The 12468-nt window shown below is 39.9% G+C and overlaps 1 protein-coding gene across 1 annotated transcript; it reads left to right on the top strand.

The window, feature by feature from the left end:
• The first annotated feature begins 5047 nt into the window (after positions 1 to 5047).
• Positions 5048 to 11979, top strand: LOC146635788 (programmed cell death 1 ligand 1-like). The gene is made up of 3 exons (XM_085348998.1): positions 5048 to 5057; positions 6615 to 6974; positions 11867 to 11979. The coding sequence occupies exons 1-3, from the start codon at positions 5048 to 5050 to the stop codon at positions 11977 to 11979; spliced, it is 483 nt and encodes a 160-aa protein (XP_085205124.1).
• Positions 11980 to 12468: the final 489 nt, after the last annotated feature.

Raw genomic sequence — 12468 nt, 5'->3', positions numbered from 1 at the left:
CTCTGTCCATGCTCCTCCCCTTCCCTCTCACACAGGGTTTCATGCTACTACTGCACTTATGTAATGAATCTATGAATAATAAAACAAACATGAACTCAATCGCAAATAAAATATAAAGCAGACGTCTGGCGCTTACACCACATGTGGGATCTATGGAAGCTATTAATGTTTTTTTTAATGTAAGTTATCTAATTAGTGAAGTTTGTTTCTGTAACATCTTCACAGTACTAATCGATAGGTCATCTGCTCTAAACTGAAGATTAAATTTATTTGGTAGTTTGAGTGTTTGGTTTCTGAAAGATGGATTTATAAATGCTTAATTTTGCTAAATCACTGGAATGATGCCCTTTTATTAGCTGCAGGTCACCAATATGTTTGTGCAGTAGTGTTAATCACAGAGGACATATTTGATTTCAGATTTTGAGTCTATTAATAAGTTATGTTTTTACTCACGATCTAAAGGCCTAAAGTGGAGGTGACTACTTGCCCTGGTGGTAAGATCATCCGTGGTTTGTGATTATTTATGCATCGCCCACTGGTAAGCCACAGCTCTGAAACAGCTAACAGCACACGCAAATAAATTATTGGCTCTTCTGATGTCTGTTTTACATTTCTGTTAATAAATTATTTATTTTACACTCTGAACCACGCCCGTGTCTCAGGTGTTGCAGACCTGGGTGCCTTCTTAGTAATTTGCAGTGTTTCAAACGCCCCCACCACGATGCCGCCCTGGGGAATTTCACCCAGAGAATATGGGTGGAATTCCCCAGGGCAGCGTTGTGGGGTTTACCCCATGACTGTGAAACCTTCAACCTCCTAATCGCCACAACAACATTTTGTGTTTGCAAAATTTGATGAATTCGGGTCAGCTGTAGATAATAGCACCAAAACAGGCTAGGACCACCCCTGGTCCTAGCCTGTTTTGGTGCACTCCCTCCCTCAAAGTTTGTCCATTCTGCGCTGCAGATGGGTTGCTTGTGTTAAAAATTTTAATTGCCTTAATAGCGATAACGGCGTTAACCTTGATAGCCCTAGTTTTTTTTTTTTTGTTGTTTTTTTATTTTGTTTTATATTGCGAGTTGGTTATTAGATGCCGCAGCCAGCCAGAGCATCCCCGCCGTCCCGCCCCTCTCCTCCCTGTGCAGCAAGCAGCAGGCGCACCTCATGGATGGAGGGCACCCAGTACGCAAATGGGCAATAGAAAACGGCCTTTGCGATCGCAAGAATGCACTGGCATGATGTCAGGGCAGTAAGGGTGCGAGCAACCTTTTTTTCTTTTTAATACATGATGCACCACGATGCAGCCCTGGGCTACGGCCCATGTCGCCCATATCAAAAGCCGGCACTGATAATAGCGGCAATATACAGTAAACCCAAGTCTTTGAAAACCTGAATGAACTGAATTTGGATAAATTCCCTGAACTCTGTTTGTGTCTGACAAGACTGACAGACTTTGCAGTTAAATTATGGTCATTGGTTAGAACACATAGTTCCCCTTCCCCACAACCCACACAGTTCAAGGCCCTTCTCACTGTGGTAAAAGAGGAAATGTGAAATATGAGCTTTTAATATTGTTTTATGTGTTTGTTGTTTGTTCTGCTAAATTGCGGCCCAACATCTCAAAACAGAAACCATTCAAAGCAGTAAAGCATCATTATTATTTCTGATTCTGATTAAACATTAAACTAGTGACATATATACTCATGTGACTCCTCAAACAACTAACACGTTTTGTCACTTTACGTTATTTCTATGCTCTGTCTGCAGCTACATTTATTTCATCTCCCAGTCTGTATGAACTTCCTGTCCGTCCACGCTGGATGAGGAGTACAAAGTATTTTTGAATAATGTGTCCTGTAACCATGCATCAAACGGTTGTTAAAAATAACACAAGTGGACCCCGGTAGCAGATCACTCAGACACGCTTGGTAGTAGTGAAACAGATTTATTTAGAATGAAAAACACAAAAACATTAAGGGGGCGAGGGAGCGCGCACACGGAGACACTCGAGTGTTAGTAAACAGGGAAAGGTGAGATACTTCAATGGTGGACATTGGTTGCACACAGATGTTTTACTTTGGCAGCAACTTAAACAACTGAGTCAAATTAACACTTAAATTCAAAACACATAAACCCAAGAAGGTGGTCAGTCTTCTTTTTTTCAGTCTAAAAATTGGAGCGCTTACTTGTCACACATTTACTGAGGACTCGGACGAGGTGCGTGGACCTCGTGGCGGGGTTGGCCATGATAGTGTAGGCGGGCAGGGTGACTGACATCCAAAGGTGACAAACGAAGGAAAGGTAAGGCAGACTGGCGAGCGCTGAAGTGACCCTCAGGTTGTGGACGGCTGGGGTGACAGCGAAGCAAGGTGGCAGTAAAACAGGCGAAAATAATCCCAAAAAGACTTTGATTACTGGAGGATTTCCACACGAAACACGACTGAGTCATTACCATTTGCTCAGACAATACTCTGACAACAGACTTCTACCACTCCGCTATTTAACAAGTGTGTAGGGAAATGCCGTGAGTCACCCCCCCCGCGCGCCTGCTACATAATGGGGAACCACAGCAAAACATGCGAAGCAGATGTAACAACAGACAGCTGTAGGGACCGAATGCTTTAAATGTAAAGGATATTTCAGTGATTATTTTGAAATATTGTCAAACGCTGTTACAGATTGTTCGGTTAATAAAGATGAAGTTTATACTAGACCGCGTTTGATTGAGTGTGTTGGACAGCTGTAATTATGAAACGGGCTTGAGACGTGTGCAAATTTGAAAGGGTGGGCTTTTCGGCTGAACTAACGAGGAAGTCCTGAAAGTTTTTTCTGCTTGAAAAGCTGCGTCATTTATTTATTCCCCATGTTGGGAGCCATGTGCAGCTGGATGAACAGTCGGAGCTCTGGATGAGCAGAAATGTGGATTCTACCGCAGAACGTTTGAGAGAACGATCAAAGTTTGGGTTTCTTTTTATTGAGGCTGCTTCTGCGTCCGAGTCGGGAAACAAAGACACGACAGTAAGTACATTTGTGTTGAGGCCTGCTGCATCATACAGTGTAATGAAATCTCCCGATTTTCCTGACATCTGTATGCTTTAAAATGGAATGTTATAACAACAGTGGCCTGAAATTGAAACCCACGAAAACATCACCACAACTAATTGAAAAAAAAAGAAGGTCGTTTGCATTTCTCCGCCTTGCATTGACAGGGCCTAAATTATTTTCTGCTCCTTCCATGTGTTGCTTGCCTGTGTTCCTGCCAGATGTCCAGAAAAGATTAAAAAAAAAAAAACAACAACCCCAAAACAACAAAAAAACGTGTCAGAATAAATGTATTACATAACAGCTGATAATCTAAGATGCACTATATAATAAAATACTTGATTGTCTACTGGAGCTGTGATATGAGTTATTTAATAAATGTTGTAAATAATGATGTAGTTAAATGTTCTCGTTCTGCGGTTTCACTCTTTAGGGCTCAATGAAGAATGCCAGGCTGCACAGCTCTCTTCTTCTCAGCATTAACAGCGACTCTCTTCTGTGCTGTAGTCGGTGAGTAGCTCCTAATGTTTCTGTTTCTAATGCATACACATTCTAAAAATAAATGTGTAAGCTAAAAAAATGTCAGTTTAAATTAATTTTTTGAGTTACGACAATTTATTTCAAAATTATATTGAACCCACAAACTATATAAAGTTAAGGGAATTTTGTCTCTACAATCAAAAGTCATTCTAATGAACCCTTACTTACTTTTGAGTAAACACCTTAAAATGTTTTTAAGTCAACCAATTAATATGTTCCTTAACAATTTTTCTACATTATTTAAAAGTATTTAATCTGTTATGCAGTTAATCACAGTCATTACAAAAGTTAATCATTAATCATTTAAAAAAATTAACTTGCTGATTTTCTTCATCATCATTTATTTTAGCGTTTTCTTGTTTTTGCATTTGTAATAGGTTATTAAATAAATTAATCTTAAATAAATTAAGTCAACATTGTCTAAGCAACTAATGATTTTATATGTAACTGTAGATATTTCAACACTTTATGTTTAAACATTGAAAATAAACTTGAAATGTTTTTTCCCCAAAATGTATAAACACATTAGCCTTCAGTAAATCGTTTGTAACATCAAAGTAAATTTACACAATCAGCCTTTATGTGTTTAACGCCACAGTAACAAATGTGTTGAATCTGTAACTCCACTTACAAAAAAAACATTTAGCAAAAGGACTACCTTCAACCAATTGTTAAATACATGTTAACTTTCTATGCACTCTGAACCTCTTAAAGTCTTGCATCTTTCTTTTATATAATGCAGTAAAAAACGTTTAAAATCAGTTTTACACATACAAGACTCAGTTTTCATAACAACATAATTAACAGTATTGTGCAATGCGTAACAGAGTTCTATTATGTGATATTATGCACATGTGTAGAGCACAGCACCTTGGCATGTCCTGTCCCTCAAGGATTTTTGTTCCCTCCACCACACTGATTGTAGTCTTATTGTCAGATCCGGGCGTGTACTGGTCACCAATCAGCACACCAATTTTTTTAAACACCTGCTTTTCAAGGTTAGCCTTAAACTCTTCAGTATGTTAAAGAAAATCTAAAAAAAGGTTAGTGGATTATATCATACACTGTTATCCTAACTAAATCTTAATTAATTTAGATCATCAGTTTAGTTCTTATTTATTTTTTAAAATTACGATATCATAATACAAGTCAATAAAAACAGATTCACTATTTTTTTGTTTTATATTCCTCCCAAAGCAGATGTTTGGTTAATATATCTAACTCAAGTTATAATAATTAATTAGAAATTTCCAGTTTGTTATTAAATTTGTTTCCCTCTTCCACTTCTACTTCTATTTTGTCATGCAGACACTGAAATGATTAAGTGAAGCCCTAATTTCCTTATTTAAAATTTTTAAGGAGCCTTTTGCAATGGCCAACACCTATGCTGAATGGGCCACTGACATGTGTGTGATATGGGGCGATTATTGATCAAGATGTGACCTAAAGTGACTAAGACGGAATCATGATGAAGGGTATGCAGTTCTGAATAAATGGGTTTTGCAACATGATTTCAAAGTTGTGAGAGAGTGACTCACATTCATTCCTATGGGCAATTTATTGTTTCCAATTAACCTGTCCCCACCACTAACTGCCTGTCTTTGAACTGTGAGAGGAAGCGGGAGTACCTGGGGAGAACCCAAACAAACATGTAAAACCCACACAGAAATTGGTGGAATTGAACCCAGGCCATTCATGCTGTGAGACAATAGTGATAACCACCAAGCCCACCAAACTCCATGAAAAGGTTCTCTTCCAGGTTCAGTGGGTACTTCGATTGTGCCATTTAAGAAAAAACTCTAAGTATTGAAATAAGTATAAACCAACAAATTGAATTTTGAAGCCAAAGTTTTAATAATTATCATACTTCAAGACGCATGTCATTGATCTGCCCGATTCTCACTTCCCTTGATGAAACTACATCCATCAGTTTTGGGGTCCAGTGGTCAAGTTTAGCCATAAAAGTAGATTCAAGGCTTGCAGTGGTTATTTCCCCGAGAAACTTCTACCATTTTTACAAAAAAATGTCAGGCTTCACAAATATTTTCTTTTCAAAGCACACATTGCTTATGTAAAGTTTTAATGGCAAGTAGAGTCACATAGTCTTTGCCAGGATCATACTACTGAAAGCTTATTAACATATTCCCATATAGTCTGGTGGTTAAGCCTTCTGGTTTCCACCTAGGCGGCCTGGGTTTGACTCCTGGGAACTGTTTACATAATTTTGTTAGGAATTAATAAAGGATTCTGATATCATTAATATTGTCATATTAACATAGTATTTCCAAAAACGCAACTATTCCAAGAAAGGTAATAGTGATAGATACTGGTCTTAAGATCAAGAGCGATACTTCAGTTAAGCTTTATCACAAGCGTAACCGAAATAGTTTACAATATAATATAATGTGTTAGGCAAGTTTTATAAAGACAGAACGTGTGAGGCAAACAGACCAACTCTACAGGACCCCTTCTCACAGACGTATTCACAGTTTAAAGGCTTCTAACTCTGGTTAAAAAAAAAGAAAGTGATTGAAATTAGATAGCAAAATTTATAATATATGTATATAAGTCTTATCCATTCATATGCTAAAGTTCAAAATGGCTAAATAACATTGCTAAATAGTAGCATTACTTACATGTGGTAGTGCAATATTAGGTTGATGTAATTACCAAAATTATTAAGTCAACAGAACCCAAAAGCTCAGAAGACGTATCTCAATAATAAATTTGAGTTTTTCTGTTACAGCCATGCATTTAATCAAGTGGTGGTAACAGGTTTGATGAATTGTTTTTAGGGTGTGTACATGTACACATACAGACATGTACATACTTTAAACTTTTAAAAAAATGTATTTAGATTTATTTTCTTTAGAGCAGTCTAACTTCTGAGCTTGTCAGTGTGCTTAATGAATTTGAACGCCCAGTCTAACGGCTTGATTTGTCCGCTATTTGCTTATATACTCATTTAGTTTTGAGCATTTTTTTTAATTACTCCTAATTATTCTGTGTTGGTTTCTTTTTAACCCCTGAAGGTCAGACTAAATTCACTGTGAGTGCAAAACAGGAGGTCTACTGTGCAGAAGAAAACACTAACGTCACGATGATCTGGCTGCTCCATTTTGACACGAACAGGCCTCCTGACTCCCTGCTAATAGACCTAATGAATGTGAGAAGGACGACACAGATTTTCTTCTATGACAGTGAGAGTGACACTGAAGTGTACCCAGATGAGAACTACAGAGGGCGACTACATTGTAATCCACGGCTAGCCAGGAAAGGACGGCTTGAATGTCTTTTAACTGATGTGAGGCTCAACGATACGGGGACATACGACTGTGTGATTGTCCTTAACAGAGAAAGTAGCTACAAAACATGTGACCTCAATGTTAAAGGTAAGACGACATCACCATCTCCTTTGTTGGTATCCAGGACAATAACTAGACAGGAAAGAAATATTTTGACCTGAATAATCAAGGGATACCCAATTAGTGTGTTTCTTACACTAAGGGACATTTTTCCAGCTTTATCACAGTCAAAAAATAAATGAATAAAAAGAATAAACAAATGTGTCATTTCAGGTTGGGAAAATTCACAAACTGTATATTAAAATATCTACATAGCCAACTTAATACTACTTAATACTTTAAAGGTATCTCCTTGAATGAAACGGTAACTAAACCCCATGCTATATTATCAAAATATAATATTAGAATTGCAATGAATGTACTCTGTTTGAATCTGCTTATGTAGGATACATACAGTAAATTTTATAGATTTTTTTTTTTCGTGCTACCTACATTGTAGAGAGTAACTTTACCTCCACTCCTAAAAAGAGAAATTAGTATGGTATTACAGTGGGATTCAGCAGGTGGGGGGACCCTAAGACCTGTGTAGTGTCTCAGCATGGGGAAAATAATCACAACTTACATAATTAATATGAGCTTCAGTAGGTTTTCTTAGTGTACATGATGTGTTCAGCTGACCTGCTGCTCTTTGCGGGTTTACACAACTGAATTCAACAAGTAAGCAGTTTCACATGCCATCTTGGCTAATGCCCATCAACTACACTCACAATATATGGAGAGATGACCCAAATGCAGGACTCCAGGCTGGCTAAGAAGGTTTTATTACAGCGATATGAGGAACAGGTAAATGTGCAGGGATGGTTTGGGTCCTGGCCTCCCTAACCCTAGGAGCAGGAACAGGCGTAGGAACTCCCTGGACACCAGCCCTCCCCACCCGAGGAACAGGTACGGGTGAAGGAGTGGACTGTGTCTCAGCTGCCCTCGCTCTGGGAGCAGGCGATGGCTGGACACTAGTTGCCCCCACCTGAGGAACTGGCACAGACATGCTGAGCCCTAGCCCCTCTAGGAACCAGGACAGGGACTGGCTGTGCCCTAGCCACCATAAGCCAGGAAACTAAAGTAGTAGTAGTAGGTTGGGTCTGAACCACTCTGCAAGCAGAAACAGGCAGTGAGAGAGGTTCTGGCATGACCACAGGAGGAGAAAAATGATCAGGTTCAAAGTCGTAAATGTCCTTCGTGAAAGCCTCAGAGGGCAGAACAGTCTTTATGGATGTAGCTGGGTACTGAACAGTCACTAGCGCTTTAGCAGAGTGAACAGAATCTTTGACTTGGGGTGAGCAGGAGGATGTCTATATCACTCACCCAAGGGAAGTGCTCTGCATGAGAAGAGCAATAGCAGCGGGAGCCTTGCCTCCCCTTGGCGGAGGGAGCAGAGAAACTGGGTGATTAGTCTCTGGAGAGCCCAGACAGGAGGCAGAGTTGCTGAGCCATGTCAAGGAGGAAAAGCTGGCATGAACCATGGTTTCCACCTCAGTTTCCTTTCCAAAAAGGAAAGCGCTGACTACTGCAGCTCATATTTTTCAGAATCCGCTGGGTCCATTCCGTGTTCGAGTCACAGGTCTCGTCATTCTGTCATGTTCAGTGGGTGGAAAATGGAGAGAGGACCCAAATGCAGGGGCATTGAGGGCTTAAAAGAACTGGATAATGAGGAGGGTTGGTGTTACGCCCAGGGCTGGACTGGGACAAAAAATCGGCCCGGGAATTTTGACTAGAGACTGGCCCACCAGGATAAAGATTGAAAATGTGACGTCATTCAGGGGTAAAACCGCAAAGGATTCTGGGAACTTGTGGCAAGAGGTATTAGCGATAAAAAGAAACCCAAAAAATGCCAAGAAGCTGTTGTATTATTAACTGCAATAGCTGGTCGCATGACAGCCACGGGAAGCCGACGGGTAAAGAGATCGTTTTTTTTTTTTTATCGGATTACGTCGTTGAAGAGAAATTTTTTAAGCCATGTTTCCGAAGTAAGAGCCGACAGATGGTCTGGATATACCAAATATAACGTCTCAGAACACTTCAGCTCACATGTTAGTCTGCTCCAAGCATTCCCACAAAGGTCAGTCTTCTGTTGTAGTTAATACGTCATTTTTCTTAACATAATTGGTGATATAGGTTACAAGCAAGTCTGGCGCTGAACAGAAATTGTCGTGCTATGCTCCTTTGTTTATTGTGTTTATTGTGCATAAATAGTGAATTGTCCTGACACAATATTGCGTTTCGCTTCTGTTATTATGGTACATTGACAAAAACATATACTTTTATTCACAGGGTAAAACAGTTGTTTTGTATCACTAATTGTCCAGTGCGATTACAACATACAATATTATTGTCATTGCTACATTTCTGTAATGCTACCAGAAATTATTTCCACTACTAATTAATTACCGTTGAGCTCAAAGGTTATATTAATAAACGGTTAACGAATGTGTATCTATGACGACGATTTGTGAGACTGGTAAACTTACCTTTGTTCGTACGATGGTCTTTCGTTCTACACGGTGCATTTCAAGGTCCTGTACCCATCCGTCGGTAAACTGTACCTGGGCTTGTTGCAGTGACCTGAAGTTACTAAACTTCATGAGTGTATGCACTCACTCCAAGAACCGTATAATTATAAATCTGAGCGTGGTGAAAGTTGGGCAGCACGCTGACGTCTTTTGTCCACTCTGTGTGCTCGTAAGGGTCTGACCCTTTCACTGGTTTGATTTTTTCCTCGTATTTTTCTTTGTCTTTTCGTCGAGTCTGTCTTTGTACGGACCGGCATTGTTCTCCTTTTGTTTTGTACATTCCTTTTTTGTGCGGCAAAGAAAAAACAAGAAGGTATTGGAACCGGAGAATGAACGTTTTGCGGTGCTGCAAATGCTTGCATTTGATGCCGGTACTTGGATTGTTTTGCCACGAGTTCCCGGCATGCAATGCGCGAAAATCACGTGATTGCTAAACAAGGGGGAGGGTGCATCCAGCCTCCTCGGCTGTAATTGGTCCAGCCCAGAGTCGATCATGACCAATTGGCCCATCCAACACCTTTCATTATATATACCCTTCCTAAAAAAAAAAAAAAAAAAAAATCCATCGGCCCATAAAAACAAAAAATCGCCAGCGGCCCACCGGGCAAGTGCCCGGTATGCCCGATGGCCAGTCCAGCTATGGTTACGCCCCTAGTCTAGGCGTGTAGGGACGCACATAAGGTTGGAGGAGAGAGAGACAAATCCCCGCCCTGGTTCCCAAGCCAAACATCCAAACCAGTTGTGAGTAAAAAGGTGATTTTATTTAAGGAAAAGAAGCATAGCTCCAGGGTGAGCCCAGGCCAAAATAATAAACAAAACCAACTAAGTCCCACCAGAGAAAAACTAACTAAACCCTAGGAAAGAAACAGAACAAACAAATGACAGAGCTATCCCTCACTCCCTACCCGGAAAACAGGAGAAAACGGTTCCAAAAGAAAAGGCGGCTCACCCCTTCCGCTTCAGCCCAAGAATGCCTACGCTCTCAGCTAATGCACTAGGAGCGGCTTTCACAATTCACGCTCACACAAATACACAATAAAAATACAGGCTGGGAAAACCAGGGTCAGGGCCGCGTCGGCTGTCAAGCTACTCGCTCGCTCCACTCTCTCTCCCTCTCCCTGTGGATCTGTCAGAGCGGCTCCATGGTCCAATCAGCCGCTCACTACTCTTCATTAGGGGAGGGACCTGGAAAGAGTCTTAAGCACAGTACAGAAACACAGAAAGAAAACAGCCCATACAGGGTCCTCATGGCCACAGCCGTAACAGTTGGAAATAGGTGAGAACACAGCTGGAATAAATCTAACTAGTGACCCTAATGACCCAGACAAAGTAGAACTAAACATAATGCACAAAGACAAGAGGTTATCACAATAAAACTGGAAACATACATGGGAAACTTAGTGACAAAAGTCCAAATGGAAAACACTAGGTCAAACACTGAGGTACCCTGACAGATGTGCACATACATTTTTTTTAATGCACGGCAGAACAAGAGCACAATGGTAAGGTGCAATCTCTATCAAAGAGAGAAACAACTGGAGATTACTGTACTAGCCAAGCTACTGCTGGCTCCAGTTTCACTGCTCTGAGATCAGTGATCAGTCTGCACTTATTGTGGAAACAGGTAGCATTTGCAAGTATAGAAGCACCTTCATTTATCATCATAACTCATGAGTATGTATTATGTTAGAAACTTTTAATACCTTGTTTAGCACATGATTAATGAAAGCTTTGCTGATGGAGAGGGTAACTCCTGCCATGTCTGGTTAAACCACTTTATAGTTTCACTAGCCCCGCCCACTCAAGATCAAAGTGGACTGTACACTATATCGCCAAAAGTATTTGCTCATCTGCCTTCACATACATATAAACTTGAATGACATCCCATTCTTAAACCACAGGGTTTAATATGATGTCAGTCTACCCTTTGCAGCTGTAACAGCTTCAACTCTTCTGGAAAGGCTTATCACGAGGTTTAAGAGTGTTTATGGGAATTTTTGACTATTCTTCCAGAAGCACATTTGTGAGGTCAGACACGTTGGATTAAAAAAAAAAAATTCACATAATTTATGTGCAGCTAACATAACTGTGTGATGTCATAATGTCAAAATGGACCCAATTCTCATAGAAATGTTTCCAGGACCTTGTTGAATCTATGCCATGAAGAACTGAGGCAACTCTAAAGGCAAACGAGGGTTCAGCCTGGCAGCAAGATGTAATGAGTGAAATGGCCAGTTTGTGGTTTTTGGAAATTGTTTTCACACACCTAGGAAACGTAATAAAGAAGTTGTGTTGTGTAATCCTAGTGCTTAGTCTGTACCAGCTTCTCCATTTTTTTAACTAGTGACTAGGTTTTCTCAGAAGTTCATATTTATTGATCCTGTCACTCATGCTTGTTCAATGTCTTCCCAGCTGCCTTCAAAACACCTGTGGCAGAGACATCAACACCAGTGAAGAGTGGAAGGAACAGCCTATATGCAGTGCCAGCTTTGTTTATAGTGGCGATTTTTGTACTTTTCCTTTAGTAAATAACTACTGTCTATTTATGTGAAGTAGCAGCCCATTACAGATCACTCCTGAGACTGTAATGAGGCTGCTGACAGTTTTTTGAAGTATTGTCAAAATTCCTCAGAGCTGTACCACAGAGCAGTGCACACTTACATCATCCTCCACTGTCCCATATTTAACACAAACTTATGCACTTTTATTCCCAAGTTTGTTTGTTTTTTCAGTGATTTTTCCATTTTTTTTTCCTCTCTGACTTGCTGCATCCCATGTTGATATGTTTAGGCTAAAACATGTGGAAAAGAGAAGTTTAATCATCACTTCACCCAAAAATACTATTTATCCCAAATCTGAAACATGTTAGTTCATCCTAGCTGGATTGTTATTCACATCACAACATTGTCATTATTCACACAATGTATTTATTTTTCATTGGTACAATGTGTGACTAGCACAAATGCTAACCATAAACTGAAAGTAAAAGGGTTAGCAGCTGCTTTGTTATAGTT

The sequence above is a fragment of the Diplotaxodon limnothrissa genome, linkage group LG3, assembly GCF_057381915.1.
Source record: "Diplotaxodon limnothrissa isolate DT_005_m linkage group LG3, D_limnothrissa_male_GT1.1, whole genome shotgun sequence".
Taxonomy (NCBI): domain Eukaryota; kingdom Metazoa; phylum Chordata; class Actinopteri; order Cichliformes; family Cichlidae; genus Diplotaxodon; species Diplotaxodon limnothrissa.
Note: the sequence above shows the minus strand (reverse complement) of the source record. Positions and strands in the feature narration are given on the sequence as shown.

Excerpts from the sequence above, each read along its gene's own strand:
- LOC146635788 (XM_085348998.1), top strand. Across the intron at positions 6,975-11,866 it reads ATGTGACCTCAATGTTAAAG|CTGCCTTCAAAACACCTGTG; the intron begins GTAAGACGACAT and ends ATGTCTTCCCAG.